At 49.9% G+C, this 24,293-nt stretch overlaps 1 protein-coding gene across 1 annotated transcript in view; it reads right to left on the bottom strand.

The window, feature by feature from the left end:
- ttn.2 (titin, tandem duplicate 2) overlaps window positions 1-24,293 on the bottom strand; it is a 267,448-nt gene that overhangs the window by 79,101 nt on the left and 164,054 nt on the right. The window contains exons 113-150 of the mRNA XM_079517777.1: window positions 23,683-23,982; window positions 22,732-23,031; window positions 22,307-22,412; window positions 21,636-21,832; window positions 20,891-21,202; window positions 20,611-20,764; window positions 20,361-20,485; window positions 19,764-19,882; window positions 18,661-18,841; window positions 18,198-18,500; window positions 17,675-17,974; window positions 16,914-17,198; window positions 15,995-16,297; window positions 15,697-15,853; window positions 14,553-14,695; window positions 14,063-14,359; window positions 13,611-13,898; window positions 12,722-13,015; window positions 12,135-12,434; window positions 11,279-11,590; window positions 10,633-10,877; window positions 10,041-10,355; window positions 9,536-9,650; window positions 8,804-9,112; window positions 8,243-8,424; window positions 6,511-6,640; window positions 6,228-6,379; window positions 5,587-5,734; window positions 5,182-5,402; window positions 4,787-4,883; window positions 4,372-4,668; window positions 3,736-4,035; window positions 2,895-3,209; window positions 2,041-2,267; window positions 1,573-1,723; window positions 1,152-1,433; window positions 586-888; window positions 75-380 (exon numbers count right to left, since the gene is read on the bottom strand). Of these exons, the coding sequence (XP_079373903.1) occupies window positions 75-380; window positions 586-888; window positions 1,152-1,433; window positions 1,573-1,723; window positions 2,041-2,267; window positions 2,895-3,209; window positions 3,736-4,035; window positions 4,372-4,668; window positions 4,787-4,883; window positions 5,182-5,402; window positions 5,587-5,734; window positions 6,228-6,379; window positions 6,511-6,640; window positions 8,243-8,424; window positions 8,804-9,112; window positions 9,536-9,650; window positions 10,041-10,355; window positions 10,633-10,877; window positions 11,279-11,590; window positions 12,135-12,434; window positions 12,722-13,015; window positions 13,611-13,898; window positions 14,063-14,359; window positions 14,553-14,695; window positions 15,697-15,853; window positions 15,995-16,297; window positions 16,914-17,198; window positions 17,675-17,974; window positions 18,198-18,500; window positions 18,661-18,841; window positions 19,764-19,882; window positions 20,361-20,485; window positions 20,611-20,764; window positions 20,891-21,202; window positions 21,636-21,832; window positions 22,307-22,412; window positions 22,732-23,031; window positions 23,683-23,982 (8,871 nt within the window). The remainder of the gene's footprint in view (window positions 1-74; window positions 381-585; window positions 889-1,151; window positions 1,434-1,572; window positions 1,724-2,040; window positions 2,268-2,894; window positions 3,210-3,735; window positions 4,036-4,371; window positions 4,669-4,786; window positions 4,884-5,181; window positions 5,403-5,586; window positions 5,735-6,227; window positions 6,380-6,510; window positions 6,641-8,242; window positions 8,425-8,803; window positions 9,113-9,535; window positions 9,651-10,040; window positions 10,356-10,632; window positions 10,878-11,278; window positions 11,591-12,134; window positions 12,435-12,721; window positions 13,016-13,610; window positions 13,899-14,062; window positions 14,360-14,552; window positions 14,696-15,696; window positions 15,854-15,994; window positions 16,298-16,913; window positions 17,199-17,674; window positions 17,975-18,197; window positions 18,501-18,660; window positions 18,842-19,763; window positions 19,883-20,360; window positions 20,486-20,610; window positions 20,765-20,890; window positions 21,203-21,635; window positions 21,833-22,306; window positions 22,413-22,731; window positions 23,032-23,682; window positions 23,983-24,293) is intronic.

Here is a 24,293-nt window from a genome sequence, read left to right as displayed (position 1 = left end):
ACAGTTCATGTTCACTTAAGGATACACATGGCACCTCCTCCTCCACACAGACAAAGGTTTGGATCAGAACTCACCGAACTCGTCTCTGCACTGGACGGGTTTGGTGGCGAAGCAGAAGCGTCCTTGTCCGATGACATTGACGGCGGCGGCTCTGAACTCGTAGCTGGAGCCCTCCTTCAGGCCGGCGTGCGTGAAGGTCTTCTCCAGCAGGGCACTGTCGGCGCCCACGCGGCTGAAGTGGTCCTTGCCCAGGAGGCGGGCCTCCAGGACGTAGCCGGTCACCTCGCAGCCGCCGTCGTACTTGGGCGGTCTCCACGACACCGTCACAGACTCCTTGGTGATGGCTGTCACCTCCAGGTCCTCAGGGCGCTCGGGGACAGCTGGGAGGAGGAGGAGGAGGAGAGAGGAAGTGAGGAAGAGCAAACAATACATCAATGCATCCCTAATAATTTTAACAATAATAGATTCATGACACATAATAATAAAGTCTGTACAGGTGGGGTCGGTGATAAGCACCATCCTCTCCGTCTCGATGAAGGGCCCCATGCCGATAATAATGATAATGATAATGATAATAATAATTACAGGTGGGGTCGGTGATGAGCACCATGCTCTCTGTCTCGATGAAGGGCCCCATGCCGATGATGTTCTCCGCAGCGATCCTGAAGAAGTATCCCTTGCCGTCGATGAGGCCCTGCACCACGGCGTTGTTGCGTGTCACCGTGTAGGACACGGACGTCCAGCCCATGCGGTCGGACACCCTCTTTTCGATGATGTAGTTGGTGATGGCCGAGCCGCCGTTGTCCTCCGGGGACGACCAGGTCAGCTTGCAGGAGTCCAGGGTCAGAGCCTCGCCGGAGAACGGCAGGCCCACGGGCCCGGGAACATCTGGAGGAGAGGAGGAGGGGGACGCACAGAGGGTAAGGTGATATTCCCTTCACATTGGTCGTATCTCTCTTATATGATATTTTAATATTTCTGATTAGATAGATCTAGATAGATAGATAGATAGATAGATAGATAGATAGATAGATAGATAGATAGATAGATAGATAGATAGATAGATAGATAGATAGATATTATATAGATAGATAGATATTATATAGATAGATAGATAGATAGATAGATAGATAGATAGGTTTCCATCTTACCCAGGACCTCCACGATGATGACCTTCTTCCTCTCTCCTCCCTCGTTCTTGGCGCTCAGCGTGTACATGCCCTGGTGCGCGCGCACGCAGTTCTTGATCACCAGAGAGTTGGAGATGCCCGTCTTCTCCACCGCCGCCTCCGCGGGCACCTCTGCGTCGTCGCGGGCCCAGGTGATGGTGGGCGCCGGCTTACCCGAGACGTAGGCGATGATGCGGATGGTCGCTCCGGCGTGGAGCACCATCTTCTCCTTCACAGACGCATCCAGGTCCATCTCGGGAGGAACTGGAGGGGAGGGGAGAGGTTGCCATGAATATAAAAATATAGAACTTCAACGTGTGGCAAGTGTTTGAGGGGGACAGCAGACAGAGGGGACAGAGGGGGGACAGCAGACAGAGGGGACAGAGGGGGAAAGTGGTCTTACTGGTCCTGTCTTTGCATTCGATCATCTCGGCCACTTCTCCTGGTTCTCCCACTCCGGCCACGTTGACGGCTCTGACCCGGAAGCGGTACAGACCTCCTTCCTTCAGCTCCGCAACCACAAACTTGGTTCCTCTGATCTCGTTGTCTTTGGCCTGAACAAGAACATGTTTACATTAGAGGCGTTGTCTTTGGCCTGAACAAGAACATGTTTACATTAGAGTCGTTGTCTTTGGCCTGAACAAGAACATGTTTACATTAGAGTCGTTGTCTTTGGCCTGAACAAGAACATGTTTACATTAGAGTCGTTGTCTTTGGCCTGAACAAGAACATGTTTACATTAGAGTCGTTGTCTTTGGCCTGAACAAGAACATGTTTCCATCAGAGTCAAATATAATAACATCAGATCACGGTAAGAATTCTCCTTTAACAGATTAGTTTACTGTAAATGGTTTAGAAACGGTTGGCTGACCTTCTCCCACTCCTCGACCTCGCCCTCTGGCTTCTCCTCCTCCTCTTCAGGGCCCATCAGCGCTATCCTCTGTGCCTTCTGCTCCTCCTCCTCCTTGTTCACCTCCTTGTACTCCACAAAGTAGCCGGTGACCTTGGAGCCTCCGTCCACCACCGGGGGGAGCCACTCCAGCTCCACCGTGGACCGTGTCCAGTCAATGACCTTGGGGGCCGGGGGGCCGGGGGGCTCTGGAGGTACGGACACATTAATGAATGATTAGATTAAGAAAAACTGTTTGTAATACAAAGCAATCAATGAAGTAATTTCCAGTTATTGCACAGTAACAGACGACCACAGTAACAGACTACCACAGTAACAGACTAACAGACCAAGTCCATTTTACGAACCAGCTCATTGGTCTTGTGGTTAGAGTGTCTGCCCTGAGACTGGGAGGTCGGGGTTCAATCCCCGGCCGGGTCATACCAAAGACTCTAAAAATGGGACCCAGTGCCTCCCTGCTTGACACTCAGCATCAAGGGTTGGATTGGTGGTAAGTCCCTGCGACATACTAGCATCATGTCCAGGGGGTGTACTTGTACATCAAGCTACCTCACGCTACAGAAACAGGAGATAGGCTCCTGCCCTATGGGCCTCATGGCTACAGAAACAGGAGATAGGCTCCTGCCCTATGGGCCTCATGGCTACAGAAACAGGAGATAGACTCCTGCCCTATGGGCCTCATGGCTCGGCAAGGCTACTTATATTATATAAGTCAATTTTATACTTGTTTAAAACCAAAACACATGACTTACACTACCTGTACTAGTTTGTCATCTACATGTTTAAGTGTTGTTGTCTAAAGTGAAGGGTCTTACCGATGGGGTCTCTGCAGACCACGGGGTCAGAGGGCACGCTGGGCAGGCCGCAGCCGGCGGCGTTGGCCGCGGTCACTCTGAAGTGGTAGACGGCGAGTGGCAGCAGGCCGATGACGTCGTAGTTGTTTCCGATGGGCAGCGCGTGGATGGGCTCGCGGCTCACCTTGGCCCAGCGCTTGCCGCTGGTCTCCTTCTTCTCGATGATGTAGGAGGTGACGTCGGAGCCGCCGTTGTACTTGGGCTCGTCCCAGTTGACTGTCATGGACTCCAGACACACCTCCGTGATGGTGGGCTTCTCAGGCTGCCCGGGGACCGCTGGAGAGAGAGAGAAGAACACAACACAAGCATGTGTTAGAGTAACTAAGCGCATTTACTGCTGAACTTTACTTGAGTATTTACATTTTTTGCGAGACATTGTACTTTGTACTCCACCACACCTCAGAGGCAAATTATATTTGACAATTATATGAAAACTTTAGCTACAACTTACTTCATATCTAGGCCCCAGTAGGCTCCGTATTTTGGTTTAAAAAATGTTCATATCCACTTTCAAACGTATAGCGGAAAATAGCTGATATATACAAGCTCACAATGCTTTGCCGTGAGCATGTCTATTTTCGGTATTAAAACAGGTTATTTATACAGTAAATAAGTATACAATCATTAACAATACATGGCCTGCTTTCGGCCACATTATTACATTTGATACAGTTGTTTGACATATCTGCCTTGTGCAATGTTTGTTTACAAAGCCTAAAATAGGCAAAACGGACATGATTTCAACTTGAAATGATTTAAAATGTAAATGTCATGTTGGTGCCACTCGGCATGCTGAACTCACTGAAGAGGTTGCGGGCCTTCTCGGAGGGGCTGATGATGCCGGGTCCCACGCCGAACTTGTTCTGCGCCAATACGCGGAACTCGTACTCGTGGTTCTCGGTGAGGCGCGTCACCAGGTACGCACACTCCTTGGGGTCGTCGGACACGTGCACCCACGACTTGCGGTTCTCCTCGCGCTTCTCCACCACGTAGTTGGTGATCTTGGAGCCGCCGTCGTCCTTGGGCGCCTTCCACGACAGGCCAATCCTGTCGGCGAACACCTCCGTCAGGACCACGGGTCCCATGGGTGGCCCGGGGGGACCTGAGGGGAGGGGGGAGATGGGGGAGGGGGAGGTCATTTTATTGGATCAGAAACTAATCGGGAATGAAACTGTATCACAGGTGAAATTGAAACCTATTCAGGAAATGGAAATACGTACTTGCGTTCCAGTGGAACGAATGTAGACCTCATTTAGTCACAAAGTATTAATTTGTAATTTATGGCGTTTATTGTATGTTTATCCCTTGTATGTTTCTCTGTGCGTACTTGTTGTGCTCGCACAACAAAGTAGGGCATTCAATCACGAAAGAAAAACATGAAATATGAAGATACGAGATTTCCAGCCGACGGTAGCGACGACAAACTAATCAAACTCACCAAGCACGGTGAGTTTGATGTCCTTGGAGGCGGTCCCCAGGCTGTTGGTGGCGGTCAGGGTGTAGATGGCGTTGTCCTCGCGCGTGGCTTGGTGCACCAGCAGCGTGCACTTGTCGTGCGTCACCAGCTTGTTCATGTGTTGGTCGTACTGGACCGCCGTCTTCACCTCCGGCTTGGCCAGAGACGCCTTCTGCCAGCTGAGCGTGGGGAACGGACAGCCGCTGATCTTACCCAGCACGCTGACGTCGCAGCCCTCCTCGCCCTCGATGGCGTCACGCGCCTCGATGGTTGGAGCGCCTGATGGAGAAGAGAAGAGAAGAGAAGAGAGTGAGGAGCCGTGGGTAGTGGATTGACCATAACGGGGTTACTAAAATGTTCACACAGTTTTTTTATGATTGGCAGAGCCAAAACTCACAGGTCTGGTCCTTGATGAACATTGGTCCAGCGGTGGCCGAGGGCCTGCTGGGTCCCGCCTCGTTCACGGCCTTCACTCTGAACTCGTACTCTCCTCCCTGGCAATGATGACGGCACGTTTAAAACATGTTCACACATTCAATACTTCAATAACTTAAAGATATATGCGGCAGCAGTGGTTAATTTAACCGTCATCTGGGGACCACCCCAAAAACAGGTCAGAGTCTTAAGGCCCCCAAATCTGTTTCGAATGGGGTTCCACAGCCAATGAGATCCACTGCTATTCGGGAGTCGGGGGGGACACCATTTAGTGTAGCACTTTCTGACGTGCGGATGTTGGTTGGTATGAACCAAAGACATGATGAGACTAATAATAATAATGACCACCAGACTGACCTCCTTCAGCTCCTCCACGATGAAGGTGAGCTCCTCTACGTTCCTCTTGTTGCACAGCTTCCACGTCTCCTTCTGCTTGGCGCTGGGGTCCCAGCACAGCCTCTCGATCACGTAGTGAGAGACCGGAGAGCCGCCGTTGTTCTTGGGGGCCTCCCAGGTCAGGGTCACCGTGCTCTTGGTCACCAGGTTGATCTTCACATGGGTGGCAGGGTCGGGTGGGTCTGGAGGAGAGGAGAGGAGAGGAGAGGAGAGGAGAGGAGAGGAGAGGAGAGGAGAGGAGAGGAGAGAGACATGTTTAGTTGACTGCTTAATGTATAGAAACATGATTATGTCTTTCAATATGGGCTATATACAGTAGATATATTGTACACTATATTTCAGTAATAATATTTCATGTTGTCTCACAGATGGGGTCTCTGGCTTTGACGGCGTCTGTGGTGAGGGCGTACTCTCCGAAGCCCAGTCTGTTCTCGGCCTTGACCCTGAACAGATACTCTGAACCCTCCAACAGGCCGGGGCACACGTAGGCCTGGCTGGCACACGCTACGTTCACCTGGACAGCAAAACAACAGCTTACATGATCCATGTTCACTCATACATACAGTTCACAGTCAGTCTAACATCGTTTGTAACATTTAGTTTCATGAAATGTGTTGGTGTGATCTTCCTATGGTCCAGGCCTTGTCATATATGTGATGTAAAGTGCTGTGGTGTGGTCTTACTATGGTCCAGGCCTTGTCATATATTTGATGTAAAGTGCTGTGGTGTGGTCTTACTATGGTCCAGGCCTTGTCATATATTTGATGTAAAGGGTTGTGGTGTGGTCTTACTATGGTCCAGGCCTTGTCATATATTTGATGTAAAGTGCTGTGGTGTGGTCTTACTATGGTCCAGGCCTTGTCATATATGTGATGTAAAGGGTTGTGGTGTGGTCTTACTATGGTCCAGGTCTTGTCATATATTTGATGTAAAGGGTTGTGGTGTGGTCTTACTATGGTCCAGGCCTTGTCATATATGTGATGTAAAGGGTTGTGGTGTGGTCTTACTATGGTCCAGGCCTTGTCGGTCACACATCTCTTCTCGATGTAGTAGGTCTTGATGCGCTCTCCTCCGTCGGTGTCGGGGAGCTTCCAGATCAGCCTCATGGTGCTCCTGGTGACGTCCGTCACCCTCAGCTCCTTGGGCACCCCAGGGACGTCTGGTGGACAGGACAACAGGCACGGTCAGACTCAAACTAAAACATTTGCCTATAGTATCACCATGGCGTTGCGCCGGGGGTCTGTAATAGCACAGAGAACAATGGGTGTGTGAGCGAGTGTTTATACGCACCAAGGACTGTGACGAAGACGTTGATGTGCTTCTGGCCAGTCTTGTTCTTGGCGGCGATGGTGTAGCGACCGGAGTGAGTCCGTATGGCCACAGGGAAGCTCACCACGGACGAGGAGTCTGTGCTCTCAAGCTATGGGAACCAACACAGGATTATTACTATAGCACCGATCTATGGGAACTAACACAGGATTATTACTAGATCTATGCGAACCACAACACAGGATTATTACTATAGCACCGATCTATGGGAACTAACACAGGATTATTACTAGATCTATGGGAACCAACACAGGATTATTACTAGATCTATGGGAACCAACACAGGATTATTACTATAGCACCGATCTATGGGAACTAACACAGGATTATTACTAGATCTATGGGAACTAACACAGGATTATTACTAGATCTATGGGAACCAACACAGGATTATTACTAGATCTATGGGAACTAACACAGGATTATTACTAGATCTATGCGAACCACAACACAGGATTATTACTATACCACCGACTGCTTTTCAATGTGGCTTTATTTCACCCCCATTTACAACCATGTTGGCAAATGTTCGTCGACTACCTTTTAAAACTAGACAATTTCACTCAAAAGACTACGACTAAGATGACATCATAAATTTGCTGTGAAAATAGACACTACATGGCCAACAGCTGCTGCTGCGTCTATACACGTTTATACACGTCTAAACGCCTGGCGTTCTGACCTGGCAGTCGTTCTATACACGTTTATACACGTCTAAACGCCTGGCGTTCTGACCTGGCAGTCGTTCTATACACGTTTATACACGTCGAAACGCCTGGCGTTCCGTACCTGGCAGTCGTTCTATACACGTTTATACACGTCTAAACGCCTGGCGTTCCGTACCTGGCAGTCGTTCTATACACGTCTAAACGCCTGGCGTTCCGTACCTGGCAGTCGTTCTATACACGTTTATACACGTCTAAACGCCTGGCGTTCTGACCTGGCAGTCGTTCTATACACGTTTATACACGTCTAAACGCCTGGCGTTCCGTACCTGGCAGTCGTTCTATACACGTGTATACACGTCTAAACGCCTGGCGTTCCGTACCTGGCAGTCGTTCTATACACGTTTATACACGTCTAAACGCCTGGCGTTCCGTACCTGGCAGTCGTTCTATACACGTTTATACACGTCTAAACGCCTGGCGTTCTGACCTGGCAGTCGTTCTATACACGTTTATACACGTCTAAACGCCTGGCGTTCTGACCTGGCAGTCGTTCTATACACGTTTATACACGTCTAAACGCCTGGCGTTCCGTACCTGGCAGTCGTTCTATACACGTGTATACACGTCTAAACGCCTGGCGTTCCGTACCTGGCAGTCGTTCTATACACGTTTATACACGTCTAAACGCCTGGCGTTCCGTACCTGGCAGTCGTTCTATACACGTTTATACACGTCTAAACGCCTGGCGTTCTGACCTGGCAGTCGTTCTATACACGTTTATACACGTCTAAACGCCTGGCGTTCCGTACCTGGCAGTCGATCTATACACGTGTATACACGTCTAAACGCCTGGCGTTCCGTACCTGGCAGTCGTTCTATACACGTGTATACACGTCTAAACGCCTGGCGTTCCGTACCTGGCAGTCGTTCTATACACGTGTATACACGTCTAAACGCCTGGCGTTCCGTACCTGGCAGTCGTTCTATACACGTTTATACACGTCTAAACGCCTGGCGTTCCGTACCTGGCAGTCGATGGGCAGCTGGTGCAGTTTTAACTTCCTCTCCGTCGGGGCTTTTCCGTAGAAGTCCCAGGTGACCTTGGGGGCGGGGCGGCCCTCCACGATCACGGGGATCTTGAACGGCTCTCCGGCTCTGACGAACAGCAGGTCGTCGGCCATCATGCCCAGGCTGAGCTTTGGTTCGGCTGGAGGGGGGGGGGGGGGGAAGAGAGAGCGAGAGAGAGAGACAACGTCAGTGTTAAGGCAAGTGGACACAGGTGTGTTTCCCCAACATGGGGTCCTTTGCACATAGAAAGAGGATAATTCAAGCTGCAATGTTGGTGAGTTTAACGTAATTTAATACAATCAGACTGTGTGGATGTATGGGCTGTCAATCAGATATAGGACCTTTCTGTTTCTGTCAAGGCCAGAAAGTAGTTTTTTTTTGCCACTCAGTCGCCATTCCCGCATAACTTCCGGGTATGATGATGATGTCACACACATATAGCTTCTATTGTGAAGTACACCAACAATAACATTGTTCATTTGTATGTATTTTTCCCCCATAAATCTGCGGTGACTCACTGTGAATGTCCTCCACCATGACGTCCTGTGTTTTGGGGCTGGGGTCGGACTCTCCGATGTCGTTGACGGCGCTGATCCTGAAGCGGTATATCTTCAGCTCCTTGAGGCTGGGCATGGTGAAGGTGGTGTCGGTGCACAGGCTCTCCATGTCGTTGACGCGGATCCAGTCCTGGGCGCCCTCGTCCTGGATGTGGATGATGTAGCCCTTGATGGGGCTGCCGCCGTCCCACTGGGGGGGCTGCCACGCCAGCTTGATGCTGTACTTGTTCTTGTCCGCGATCACCGGAGCCGCGGGCATGCTGGGGGGAGCTGGGAGGGGGGAGGCATGTTTAGAATTTAGATCAGTGATCCTCAAACCTTTTCAGCTTAAATCCCCAAATCCCAAAATTCTCCCATGTATCCAAACACATTTGAATTAACACATTTTGAAGTAACTACCAGGCTCTACGGCTGTTCATTGTGAAGTAACTACCAGGCCCTACGGCTGTACAAATACAGTGAGAATAGCATATCTACTTGTTGGGATCTTGTGGATCTGCTGTTTTCACTATCACTATATTGATTTTATTTACTCACGACCCGTAAGCCCTTACGGGTTGTGAGTAAATAAAATCAATATAGAACACAGACCCTGTGTTTATTATTGTACTATATCTAGTAGTACTAGTATTATGTATCCTATCCATTATAGCAGTACTAGTAGTATTAGTACTAATAATGTGTACTACTCACTGATTGGGTCGACAGCGAAGGCGGAGTCAGAAGGTGAGCTGAAGGCGCCGGTTCCAGAGGAGTTGCTGGCTGCCACTCTGAACTCATACTCTGTTCCTTCGAACAGACGAGTCACCTGGAGGAGAGGGGTCAGACATTTTAATATCGATAACTCATACTGTCCCTTCGAACAGACGAGTCACCTGGAGGAGAGGGGTCAGACATTTTAATATCGATAACTCATACTGTCCCTTCGAACAGACGAGTCACCTGGAGGAGAGGGGTCAGACATTTTAATATCAATAACTCTTACTGTCCCTTCAAACAGAGGAGAGGGTGATAACATTTTAATAATAACAATAACTCACACTGTCAATAATTAATTCATTCAATTCATAAATAATGATGGAAGCTGACCATCATTATTTAGATTTATTTCTCATAATAATTCATAAATAATGTATAAATGCTGTACCTGGTACTCCCATAATGTTTATGTCATAATAATTAATAATAAACAACGTACCTGGTACTCCCAGCCCTTCATTCCTCTCTTGCTGACGGGGACCTTGTTGACCTTGGCCCAGTAGTCGCTGCCCACCTCCCTCTTCTCCAGCCAGTAGCCGGTGACCATGGAGCCTCCGCTCTCGCGCGGGGGCTCCCACGTCAGCGTCATGGAGGTCCTGGAGTGCTCGGAGATCTTGGGCTTCTCGGGGGGTCCCGGGAGGCCGAAGGGGTCCTTGATGAGCACCTGCTCCGTCAGGCACGGCTCAGACTTACCGTAGCGGTTCTCTGCGCGCACCCTGAACATGTAGGTCCTGTTGGGCTCCAGGTTCCACACCTGAGAGAGAGAGAGAGAAAGAGTTTAGTTGTGCTCTGAAAATAGCAGATCTACGACGTCATCAAGGCCCTCCGAAATATATTTCTGTCGACAAAATCAACTGTAGATGTAGTCGACTAAACGATATTTGACCGACTAATACTAGACTAACACTAAAACATTTTAGTCAGACTAACATGACTAAAATATGACAAAAAACTAAATACAATTTTACTCAATGACTCTATGACTAAAACTAAATCCAAACCAACAGTAAGCAGTAGGAAAACAAACGGACCCCGAATTTCTTCTCGATGATGGTGCTGGTGACCTCCTCCCACTGGGGGGCAGCGGGCGCTTCGGGCACTTCCTCTCCCTCCTCCACCTCCACCTCCAGCTCGGCCTCCTCCACCACCAGCAGCTTCTCTACGATGTAATTGGTCAGCTCACTGCCGCCGTTGTCCAATGGCGGCTCCCAGTTCAGGTAGCAGGACTCCGCCCTGATGTTGGACTCAATCAGGTTCCTGGGAGGAGTGGGGCGATCTGTGGGGGAGGAGAGCAATGCATTTAGAATGGAGAGGAGAGGAGAGGAGAGGAGAGGAGAGGAGAGGAGAGGAGAGGAGAGGAGAGGAGAGGAGAGGAGAGGAGAGGAGAGACTCACCCAGCACCATGACGGTGACATGGTGGTAGGAGAGGAGAGGGACCACTCACCCAGCACCATGACGGTGACATGGTGGTAGGAGAGGAGAGGAGAGGAGAGGAGAGGAGAGGAGAGGAGAGGAGAGGAGAGGAGAGGAGAGGAGAGGAGAGGAGAGGGACCACTCACCCAGCACCATGACGGTGACATGGTGGTAGGAGAGGAGAGGAGAGGAGAGGAGAGGAGAGGAGAGGAGAGGAGAGGAGAGGAGAGGAGAGGAGAGGAGAGGAGAGGAGGGACCACTCACCCAGCACCATGACGGTGACATGGTGGTAGACCGTGCCCATGTTGTTGGAGGCGGTGATGGTGTAGACGGCCTTGTCGCGGCGGTTGGCCGAGGGGATGCTCAGGGTGGTCTTGCAGTTCACCCGGCCGGTGTCCACCGTCTCGATCTTCAGGGCGTCGGTGGGCTCGGCGTCCATCAGGACGTCGTCCTTGCTCCACTCAACCTTGGGGATGGGCAGACCCATGATGTCCGCCGGGATCTCGATGGGCTCGCCCTTCTTCACCACGATGGAGTCTCCCTTGAACACCTTCAGCATCTTGATCTCTGGAGAAGCTGCAGAGGGGGAGGCAGGAATATATCCAACGTGTCAACACCGGTCGGCACTGGACGCTAGGGATTTAAGCAACTAGTCGACTATATCCAACTAGTCGACTAGTAAATCCACTAGTTGACCTTTTTGGTACTATTTGACTATAGTTTACTAGTCGACTAGTAAACTAGGCCATGGGTTCTCAACCCGTGGGTCACGACCCCTCTGGGGGTCGCCAAATTATTATTATTATTATTTTTTTTTGCAACTGAATGGCTGGAAAATGGAAATAAAGAGTTTGCATATAGTACACATATACACCTTCCCTAATGATTATCTGGTTTCAGTATTTATTTATGGTGTATTGTCTCTATTATTAAGGTTATTGTAGCAGTCAATTTATATTGGGGGTCGGGAGGGGGCAGGGCGGGGCGGGGTCCCGAGACACTGCCAAAGCATCTCCGGGGGTCCCCGGACAAAAACGTTGAGAACCCCTGAACTAGGCAACTAGTCAACTAGTAAAAATCACTAGAAGTCAAAGCCCTAACTCCCGGCAGTCGTACGTACCTTCGTCATCCTGGATGATGACCGTCATGGGGATGGACGGCTGGCTCTCTCCCAGCAGGTTGGAACACTTGATCCTGAACTCGTACTTGAAGCCCTCCTCCAGGCCGTCCACGGTGAGGGTCAGGTTGGGACACAGCTCGGCGTTGCAGAGCTCAAACTTCTCCTGGTCCATCCTCTTCTTCTCCACCGTGTAGCCCACGATGGGGCTGCCGCCGTCGTTACGCGGAGGCTTCCACGCCAGCGTGATGGAGTTCTTGGTGCGCTCTGTGTAGTGGAACTTCTCCGGGTAGCTGGGAGGACCTGGAAGGAAGGAGATGTTCAGGAGATGTTCAGGGGATTGTTGTGACAGTTCAGACAACTCGTTATGCAGTGGTGGAGAAGACATACTCAGAGTTTTTGTTATTTAAGTAAAAGCAGCAATACCAAAAATGTGGACATGCTGTTGCAAGTGAATTCCACATTTTCACGATTTTTCAAAAATAGCAGATCTACAAGCTCGTAGCGCAGGGTTCCCGTTCAGAATGTGTTAGAAAATGAATCCAAATAGAAGTGTAATAATAAATCATTATTATTTAAATGGTTCTTACACTGGGGGTCCACAGCCTTGATGGGGCCCAGCTCCACGGGGACACCCAGGCCGTACTTGTTCTTGGCGGTGACCTGGAACATGTACTCCATCTCCTCCACGATGCCGGCGATCTCACACTTGGAGCCCACGGTCTCGATGGGCTGGCGGTACGAGTGCATCTTGGCGTCCTTCCTCTCCACCACGAAGCCTGTGATGTCACTTCCTCCGTCGTCATCGGGGTCGTCCCAGTTCAGGAAGATCATACTGCGGGTCACCACCACGGGCTTGAGGTCCGTGCACGGGCCCGGGACGTCTGGGGGGGGGGAGAGAGAGACAGAGACAGAGAGAGATGTCAGTTATCTAGTTTGGTGGGTCATCACTCCACTCCCTGGGGGGTCCTCAGCAATACACCTGTAACAATATGATTTAAATTAGCTGGAAAAAAAAAGGTGACCTTAAAAAAACGTCTCATCCCGTCTCGACCCTTCTTAAGACTGCGTTCACACTGGCAGCTACAAAGATACAGTCTACCATTCATTGTCAATGGAAGCCCTGCGACGTGACGATGCAAAGATACAGTCTACCATTCATTGTCAATGGGAGCACAGCGACGTGACGATGCAAAGATACAGTCTACCATTCATTGTCAATGGGAGCACAGCGACGTGACGATGCAAAGATACAGTCTACCATTCATTGTCAATGGGAGCACAGCGACGTGACGATGCAAAGCAAATCCGACGTTTGTAGCTGCTAAAAAAATGCTGATACAAAGATACAAAGCTACAAATAAGTTGATACTTCAGATACAAAGACAACACATGTGCTGTGAATCTTTGCATCTTTGCATCTGCCTGCCGCGTGACTGTGAACGCATCATAACGGCACCAACGCCACATCCCACTCACCAACGACGTCCACGCGGCACCAGGCGTTCTTGATGCCGCTGGGGTTGCAGGCGCTGATGGCGTACTTCCCGCAGTCGCCGCGGTCCGCCTTCTTGATGGACACGATGCTCTGCTCGCCCTCCTCCAGGATCTCCACGCGCTTCTCGTCGGGCTTCTTCTCCTCGATGGTCCACGTGATGAAGGGGCGGGGCTTCCCGTGCACGGTCACCGGCAGCCACAGGTTCTCCCCGGCGCGGATGATCACGCCGTTGTTCTTAATGTTCAGGTCCATATCGATCACTGGGGGCTCTGTGGGGGAGAGGGGGGTGTTTATAGAGCTTACAATATAGAGCTATTTAAACAAAATAACGCTCTTTTGCTCTGAAAGAATATATATTCAAAGATAAAGAAAAAATAGCAGAGCTGTTATTTTTCAATAGCTAAAGTATGGTGTTAATCGAGCCTGTCCGTACCTGCAGGGTTCCTGACGATACATTGCTGGGTCAGGCCGGGTGTTCCCTCTCCCGCTGAGTTGACGCCCATCACGCGCACCATGTACTTCCCTCCGTCTCGGACTCCGAACACCGTGAAGGTGCGGGTCTTCTGCAGGCGCTCCGTGGCGCGGGACCAGTCCTTCTGACCGGCCAGGCACTTCTCCACGTGGTAGCCGATGATCTCCCCGCCGCCGTTGTCCACGGGGATGTCCCACTCCACGTCGATGGAGTGGTCGGTCGTCTCCGTTACTCTAGGCGCTGGGGGGCCGGGAGGCACTGAGGGAGGGGGAGAAATATTATGCTCAGACTTACTCGAATCGTGTTCCTAATAACAACAACACAGGGTGTGTGTGTGTGTGTGTGTGTGTGTGTGTGTGTGTGGGTGTGTGTGTGTGTGTGTGTGTGTGTGTGTGTGTGTGTGTGTGTGTGTGTGTGTGTGTGTGTGTGTAGACATGTCTACTGTACTTACAGATTGCAGCCTGTGCGGTCTTGGGTTCCGACGGCAGGCTGAACTTTCCCGGTCCGGCCTGGTTCTCTGCTGCTACTCTGAAGATGTAGGTGAGGCCTTCCATCAGGTTCTCCACGCACAGCTCTGTGTCTGAGACCAGGTCCCTGCAAACACAAACACAACCATCAGAACACACGCACAGCTCTGTGTCTGAGACCAGGTCCCTGCAAACACAAACACAACCATCAGAACACACACACAGCTCTGTGTCTGAGACCAGGTCCCTGCAAACACAAACACAACCATCAGAACACACACACAGCTCTGTGTCTGAGACCAGGTCCCTGCAAACACAAACACAACCATCAGAACACACACACAGCTCTGTGTCTGACACCAGGTCCCTGCAAACACATCCACGACTGTTACATCTCTCCTCGTTGGAATTTACACCATAAACAACAACAACACATCTAGGATCAGGTCCCCAAAAAAACAAATAACGCCATCTCTCCCAACCACGGAATGCGCTGTCGAGGCCGTTTGTGGTCACCTGTTGGCTCGCCCCAAGTGGGTGCTGTTGATCTGTGGTGTCTCCACTCACCTGTTGGCTCTCCCCCAGTGGGTGCTGTTGATCTGTGGTGTCTCCACTCACCTGTTGGCTCTCCCCCAGTGGGTGCTGTTGATCTGTGGTGTCTCCACTCACCTGTTGGCTCGCCCCCAGTGGGTGCTGTTGATCTGTGGTGTCTCCACTCACCTGTTGGCTCGCCCCCAGTGGGTGCTGTTGATCTGTGGTGTCTCCACTCACCTGTTGGCTCTCCCCCAGTGGGTGCTGTTGATCTGTGGTGTCTCCACTCACCTGTTGGCTCTCCCCCAGTGGGTGCTGTTGATCTGTGGTGTCTCCACTCACCTGTTGGCTCTCCCCCAGTGGGTGCTGTTGATCTGTGGTGTCTCCACTCACCTGTTGGCTCTCCCCCAGTGGGTGCTGTTGATCTGTGGTGTCTCCACTCACCTGTTGGCTCTCCCCCAGTGGGTGCTGTTGATCTGTGGTGTCTCCACTCACCTGTTGGCTCTCCCCCAGTGGGTGCTGTTGATCTGTGGTGTCTCCACTCACCTGTTGGCTCTCCCCCAGTGGGTGCTGTTGATCTGTGGTGTCTCCACTCACCTGTTGGCTCGCCCCCAGTGGGTGCTGTTGATCTCCCGTTTCTCCACCCAGTATCCCACGATGGCGTTTCCGTTGTCCTCCGGAGGCACCCAGGTCACCACCATGCTGTTGGCGGTGACGTCCATGATCTCTGGTTTGTCGGGGATGCCAGGAAGCTCTGAGAGAATACAACAACAATGCAAATATATAATACAACCCGTCGTTGACAGTTTGTGAGCGTTTTAACTTGCTGCAATGTTGCTTAAATATAATAAAGGGGGGGGGGGGGGGGGGGGGGGGGGGAGAGGCTGAAACGCACCGAAGGGATTCTTGGCGATCATGGGTTTGGAGACACAGGGCAGGCCGGGCCCGAACTTGTTCTCGGCCACGGCCCTGAAGATGTACTCCTTCTTCTCGATGAGCTTGGGCACCAGGAAGCGGCAGCTGGCCAGGATGGTGGTGACGGAGCTCCAGCCGAACTCGGCCTTGGTGTTGTCCTTCTTCTCCAGGGTGTAGTTGAGGATCTCGCTGCCCCCGTCGTCCAGAGGGGCGTCCCAGCGGCACAGCACCGAGTTCTTACGGATCTCCTCGAAGCGGAAGTTCACCGGACGGCCGGGAGCGTCTGGAGGAGGAGGAGGAGGAGCCACGCATTAGTGTTTACGTAACGCCACCAGTAGACGTGTCCGCTGGCGCCGTAGCGCCGTTGCCACGCGTTCATTGTCAATTCAATTCAATTAGAAAAAACTGAATAACTTTTCAGCAGTACATTTATTTAAAGTTATTAAAAAAACGAAAAAAGATCACTTTTCTTTTTTAGTTTAGGATTTATTATATTTGTATTATTTTTTAATTCACGGACATATCCTATTGATAATCTATTTAAAGATTTGATTTTCAATATTTACACTGCTATTTCTGGTATGGGGGGGGGTATATGTGAATAACAATTGTTGTATAAAACTTTTGTCAAGTAAGAAAATAAATAAACATATATTTTTTTAAGTGTCTGCAGAATGTAATTTTCTAAATCTGGGTCTAAAAATGCCGTCAGATATCGGCCCAATCGGACCGGCCTATCAGATATCGCCCCAATCGGACCGGCCTATCAGATATCGGCCCAATCGGACCGGCCTATCAGATATCGGCCCAATCGGACCGGCCTATCAGATATCGTCCCATTCGGACCGGCCTATCGCCGGTATTATTTACGATAGAACGGAGCGGGACAGAATACTCACCGAGGACGTTGACCTCACAGACGGCAGTGTGTTTCCCGTGGCTGTTGACCACCTTGACGGTGTAAACGCCATGGTCTCCGCGCACGCTGTCCCTCACGGTGAGGTGGGACTCCCCCCGGTGGCTGTTGTCGATGGTGAGACGCTCGCTGAGCGTCGGGTAGTCTGACTCCTCCTCCTCCTCCACCACTGGCTCCGCCTCTGCCACTGCTGGCTCCGCCTCCTTCTTCTCTGCTCCTTCCTCTCCCTCCTTGGTCTCCTCGACTCCTTCCTCCTTCTTCTCTGCTGCTGCAACGTCACAATAACCTTCACTTTAGTTTTACTTCCTTTTGTTTTTAATTCAGTTATTTTTTAATTTGTTTCTAGAGTCGGTCGGATTTGCTAGTTTTTATTAGTTCTTCATTTTTTATAATAGTGTTAGTTAGTTATTCGTTTTCGTGTTAGTTTTATTTTATTTTTTATTTTTATACTTTCGGTTATTTTGTCAGATTGTCAAGGACCGCAAGGTGCCATAATTATGGTGGTGGTAAAACAAAATAAACAGATTAAGATTCCATATCATCCCAAAAAGCTTAAAATAAATAAATAAATAAATAAAACTAAGGGCATTTTGTCTATCATTTCCGTTGGTTTTAGTTTGTTTTGTAAACACACAATACAGTTTCAGTTAGCTATCGTTTAGTTTATTCAATTCTATTTTTGATTAATTTCATTTTTTTTTTCTCGTTTTTTTTTTCATTTTAGTTTATGTTAACCATAATGACCTGGCTCTGCTGCTGCTACTTCCTCCTTCTTCTCGGCTCCTTCCTCCGTCTTGGCTGCCTCCTCCTCTCCCTCCTTCTTCTCTCCTTCCTCCTTCTCGTCTTTCTTCGGCACCGTCTCCTTCTTGACGGGCTTCTCTCCGCGGACCCTCAGGGGCTCGGGCCGGATGGCCTCGTCGTTCCGGTACCAGGTGATCTCCGGGTACGGAGCTCCGGAGATGTTGGCCGTCAGGGTGATCTCGTATCCTCTCTTGACGTTGAGGCCGGACTGCAGGCTGCCACTCAGGAACACCTTGGGTGGATCTGTGGGGTGACATGAACATGATATGATTGGTCAATGCTGTGTGGATCTACGCTTTGTATTTAGAGATGTATATGCATATGTGTCTCATTCTGCAGTGAGCTGGAAGGAATGAAGACCCAACTGATGCTTTCATTCGGTCAACGAAGTGGCTTAAAATGGCCACGCTGAAACGCGTTGGTCATTTAATAGGCCTGACAGATAGGGCCGTCATTCAAGTCTTACCAATGGCGTCCAAGGCCTTGGCGAATGGCGAGGCGCGGGACGGTTCGCTGAGGCCCGCGGCGTTCTCGGCGGTCACTCTGAACTGGTAGTTGGCGCCCTCCGTCAGTCCCCTGACGGTGTAGGAGGTCACGGGGACCAGGAAGTCGTTGCATCGGGACCACGCCTCCTCGCCCTTCACGATCTTCTCCAGGATGTAGCCCATGATCTTGCAGCCTCCGTCGTACATGGGGGGCTTCCAGGTCAGCGTCATGGTGCTGGCTGTGGGGAAGTTGGTCTCCACGTCCACGGGAGGGTCCGGGGGATCTGGGGGAGAAAAACATTGACATGAGTTGTAAATAGGGGTGTAACAATATAGTAACTGCATCGAAAAATCTAAAAGTATATCGAAATGAAAACAGCAACATTGACTATGTATCGTATCGTATCGTTTTGCTATCTATTCATGTAGAAAGAGCTGTCGTACGTTTCTGGTCCTCTGCGATGACGGGGTTACGGAGTTCTAGGAACTCTCCTCCTCCGATCTTGTTGACCGCCTGGACTCTGAAGTAGTACTCTCCGTTGGGGATCAGGTCCTTGACGGGCCAGGTCAGCTTCATCTCCCCTGAACACATGTTGACGTACGTCCTTCTGCCGGCCTCACGGCGCTGCGCACGCACACACACACAGACGCACACACACACACACATGGACGCACGCACACACACACACACACACACACAGACGCACACACACACACACACACACACACACGCACACACACAGACACAGACACGTTTAGTATTCTTTTGTAAGGAAGGTAAAAAAATATATAATAATAATATGTACTCGCGACCCATAAAGACAGGTCTGTGACCCGAAATGTAACGATATATATATATATATATATATATAGATAGATAGATAGATAGATAGATAGATAGATAGATAGATAGATAGATAGATAGATAGATATATCGTAAATTGATTCAAATTGATTCCAACCGGTAATTATTTAAATTGCGGCCATTTGAACGGTGACACAGAGCAGAGGGCGCGTAAATAAAGAAGATGCTCTTACAAGCTTTATAAGAGAATTGATCAAAAAAGAGTTTTCAGTCCATTTGGTACTGTACTGAAAAGAAGACAAGTGAGAGGAAAAGACAAAATAAATACTGGATTTGTGTAAGACAGATAATAATAATATCGGTCATTTATATAGGGGAAATAAGGTGTTTAAAAAAATCGTTAAAATGGTATCGTGAACCTATAGTATGGTGAGTTGAGTGAATCAGTCGTTACATTCCAAGCCTATGTTTGGCCCACATGTAGAGTCCATAGTTAGCCTATGTTTGGCCCACATGTAGAGTCCATAGTTAGCCTATGTTTGGCCCACATGTAGAGTCCATAGTTAGCCTATGTTTGGCCCACATGTAGAGTCCATAGTTAGCCTATGTTTGGCCCACATGTAGAGTCCATAGTTAGCCTATGTTTGGCCCACATGTAGAGTCCATAGTTAGCCTATGTTTGGCCCACATGTAGAGTCCATAGTTAGCCTATGTTTGGCCCACATGTACAGTCCATCTCTACCTGCATGACGTAGTGAGTGACGGGCGTTCCTCCATCGTAGTTGGGGGGGTCCCAGGACACCTTACAGCTGCTCTTGGTGATGTCCGTAGCAACGATCTCCTTACACGCTCCAGGCAGCCCTGAGGGAGACAACCAACACGTCAGGGCAGCTCTAACAACACCAGACATACCAGAGAACTCCAACCATTACCTTCGTTGTGACCCTTATTTGTTGGAAAATAATGCAGAACCAACCAACCCAATCTTGTTTTAACAACAAGACAATTCACTGCTCTATTGCATGTAATGTCACTGAGCAGTCAATAGGGATTGAGGCTTTTCTTTTCCTTATTTGTTCTTTCTTTTATTTCGCCTTTTTTCCCCACTTTCATTTAGTTTTACATTTCATAATCTGTTCTTAAAAACATAGTTGACAAAATAATAATAATAGCCATATATCTATCTAGATCTGCTATTTCTGAACAACTTTAGAACATTTTCAACATGTTCATGGACAGGTGACACCAGGTAAATAACCGATATCTGGGCCAGACCTAGCTCGAAAACATAGCGGTAAGAATGTGCTTTTTTCCCTGTGTGTATGAGAGAGAGACGTACCGATGACCTTGACGTTGACGGTGGCGCTGGCCTGTCCCAGCTTGTTCTCCACGGTGACTTTGTACTGTCCGGCGTCCGGGTGCACGCTGTCCTCTGCCTCCAGGTGGCAGCCAGTGTACTCCTGGCTGGAAGACACAACAACAACATCCTGTTACAGTCAGCAACTATCTGTCTGGATCTATAGTCAGTCAGTTAATCAATCAATCAATGAGACAGACAGACGGACAGCGGTGGATATAAGTACACAGACCTGAAGATGATGCGTTCGCTAGCCTTCAGCTCCTTGCCGTCTTTGTGCCAGCTGATGAGCGGCGTGGGGATGGCTTTGAAGGGGATGTTGATGGTCATCTTCTCCGTCTCCACCACCACCAGGTCCAGAGTCTGGAACTCCAGCATGGGGGTGCCTGGGCCACGACACAGGGGGTAAAATTAACACCTTAAATGGAGCTCGCATTGCGATTAATCTACGAATATTCTTATTTTCCACAGACAGGCAGACAGACAGAGACGGTTCCAGCGAGTGTCCTTACATTCGGAGTCATTGGCGGCCACGGTCTCGGAGACGTCGGACGGCTCGCCCACGCCTACGGCGTTGAAGGCCCTGACGCGGAAGATGTACTCCTTCTCGGCCACGATGCCCTCCTCCACGCCCGCGCGGAACTTCAGCTCCTTGACGGGCCTGTCGTTGATCCTCATCCACTTGTCGGTGCCCGCCTCGCACATCTCCACGTGGTAGCCGGTGATGCGCACGCCACCGTCCCTCTCTGGGGGCTTCCAGGCGATGGACAGGAAGCCACGGCTGGCGCCGGTCACGTGCAGCTCGATGGGAGGCGACGGGTGTCCTGGAAGAACATAAAGATTAATATATATCATTATTATTAACCCATTTCGGCCTGACTTAACCCATGTCTTCTAAATCCTGACAGTTTTCTGAAATACCTATGTTTCTATATCAGTGGTGCTTAAACTATTTCATGTCAAGGACCCCTAGAATTATATGTATTTGGCCGTCGACCCCCATCTAGAAATATGTTGTTCCAGGGACCCCCCCCAGAAGCAAAGTTTGAGTTAAAAACGTTCTCTGAAAGACCTAGCAGATCTACAAGTTCAAGCGGCACGCTGTGCCGCACTATGAGCTTGTAGATCTGCTATTTTTCAACAGCTAAAGCATCCATAATGCTTAAAGACATTGGTCATTAATATAAATGCAGGAACACTTCCAGGTGTATAATAAATAAATAGTTATGAATCCACAATGCAGATGAAAAGACGAACCTGTTTTGTCTTCAATGGTGTAGATCTCCGTGGGTTCACTGGCGTGTCCCACGCCGGCCTCGTTCTCAGCGCACACCCGGAACTGCACCTCGGTTCCCTCGATGACGTCCGTCACTTTGTAGCGACATTCTAAACCGGCGGTCCTTCCACACTTCACCCAACGGGTTCCCAACTTCTCCTTCTTCTCTATCTGATAGCTGGAGAAAACACAGAATACATATTTTGTTAGACCCTCGTGGTGACACTGAAACTGCAGCAACGTTTTACCAAATAAAACCTATAAAAGAACAATCAATACAATCTATAGTCTGTATTTGTCACTACTTTTGATTGTTCAGATACAGTGTGTTCTTGATGAAGGCCCGTTTATTTGTGTGTGCCAATACAAAATGTGAAAATGTCAATCCGTTGATTTGAAAATGTGGTTGTGCTACTTTTTAGGGATTTTTTTCAATTCATACTTTTGAGACGTATATAGTGGATTTTGGGTCCAGCACTCCACACTTGCTGTTTTGTGCAACCTCGTTTTCTGTCTGTACTTGGTGTGTTTCTGTGAGTCTCACTTGGTTACGGGTTAGGGTTCATGTGGGGTGTTAGGGTTAGGGCTAGGGTCTAGGGTCTAGGGTTTAGGGTTTAGGGTTAGGGTTGTGGTGTGTTTCTGTGTGTCTCACTTGGTTACGGGTCTTCCTCCGTCGCTGGTCGGCGCCTCCCAAATGAGGTCCACATGTCTCATACTGACTCCTTCCACTGCCACGTTGAACGGAGCTCCAGGCGTGGCTGCACGCAAAAAACATTAGCATTACTTAGTACCAAAAAAACCTTACGTATTGGATGTATGACACTACAATTATTTAGTTAGTCTACTCCCTCTGTGTCTCAGAGGAGGGCTGTGTGTGGACAGTTCAGAAACCTGCTTTTTTTTCCTATTCAGTCTGTAGTTTCTATTATTAGCTTGGGAATCCCCATCGATGATGTAACTGTTACGCAGGTATCCGAACTGTCCCACAACGGCCTGCCCACCAATGGTGGAGTGGACAGAAACGGCGGACATCTCGTAATAATGAGCGGTCAGTCATGGCGAGGAGGCGGGACTTACTGAAGGTGTCTTTGGCGAGCACGGAGTCGGCCAGTTCGCAGAAGGGCCCGAGGCCCACGCTGTTCTCGGCGGCCACTCTGAACATGTAGAGCGAGCCCTCGTTGAGCGGCGTCACCGTGTAGGCCAGCTCCTTGATGGTGGTGTCCACCGCCTGCCAGCCCTTCCTCCTCACGTCTCTCTTCTCCACCACGTAGTTGGTGATGCGAGAGCCGCCGTCGCGGTCCGGCACCGTCCACTTCAGGTCGCACTTGCTCCTGCTGATGCCTCCCACCGTCAGCCAGCGGGGGGCGCTAGGGGGGTCTGGAGGGGAGGAGGAGGAGGAGGAGGAGGAAGAGGAGGAGGAAGAGAAGGAAGAGGGCGAGGGGGAGGAGGAGGAGGAGGGGGAGGAAGAGGAGGAGAATGAGGGGGAGGAAGAGGAGGAGGAAGAGAAGGAAGAGGGCGAGGGGGAGGAGGAGGAGGAGGAGGAGGGGGAGGAAGAGGAGGAGAAGGAGGGGGAGGAAGAGGAGGAGGAGGAGGAGGGGGAGGAAGAGGAGGAGAAGGAGGGGGGAGACGTTAACCGTTAATAAACTCAATAGACGCACCGACAGACAGACTTGGAAATGGACATGCTCCTGTTGCTTGCTAGCAGACTTTCACATGTTCAGTACTTTTACTTCTACTCCACTACATCTCGGATCCAAATATTGTACTTTCACTTCACTACAGTTATTTGACAGCTTTAGTTACTATAGTAGTTACTTTAGTACATGTTTATTATTATTACAAAACACATTTTATTTAATAGGTAGATACTAGTCATCAGGTGCCACTAGTTAAACTCTAAAACTGAGTCTCTCCTTGCAGAGGACAGGGTCGCTGGCCTCCGAGGGTTCACTCTCTCTAGGTACTAGTTAACAGGTACTAGTAGTTCAGGTACTAGTTATTATCGGTAGGTATAGTAGTTAAACTCACTGAGTCTCTCCTTGCAGAGGACAGGGTCGCTGGCCTCCGAGGGTTCGCTCTCCCCGGCCATGTTGACAGCCTTCACCCTGAAGCTGTACTCCTGCTTCTCCATCAGGCCCTTCAGGAAGTAGTCCAGGTCTTTGATGTCCTCGCCGACGCGGATCCAGTCCGTGGTTCCACTCTTCAGCATCTCCACCACGAAGCCGTCGATCTTGGCTCCGCCGTCGTGCTCCGGCTTGGTCCAGCTGAGCGAGCACGAGGTCTTGGCCACGTCACTCACCGTGGGTTTACCGGGAGCCCACGGGGGGTCTGGAACGGCACGGCACGCAGCGACTCCGTCAGTACAACATGTCATCAGACCACCTTACAGGCTCACGCTAAAGGCTACAATATGTACTTTAGATATCATGATATGTAGACAGATCTACTGTGAGACTGATGATAGGTTCTGGGTTCACTGATGATCCTAGATGCTTACTGTAAGTCGCTCTGGATTAAGAGAGCACATTCCCTCCTATATATAAATGTGCAGTGTGGTGGTGCAGTAGTTTTACAGATGCTATCATATATAAATATGTGTTTGTACAGTAGTTTTACATTATCATATATAAATGTGTGGG

The sequence above is a fragment of the Electrona antarctica genome (genome assembly GCF_951216825.1).
Source record: "Electrona antarctica genome assembly, chromosome: 13".
Lineage (NCBI taxonomy): Eukaryota > Metazoa > Chordata > Actinopteri > Myctophiformes > Myctophidae > Electrona > Electrona antarctica.
The sequence above is the reverse complement of the archived record's forward strand: the minus strand, read 5'-3'. Positions and strand labels throughout refer to the sequence as shown.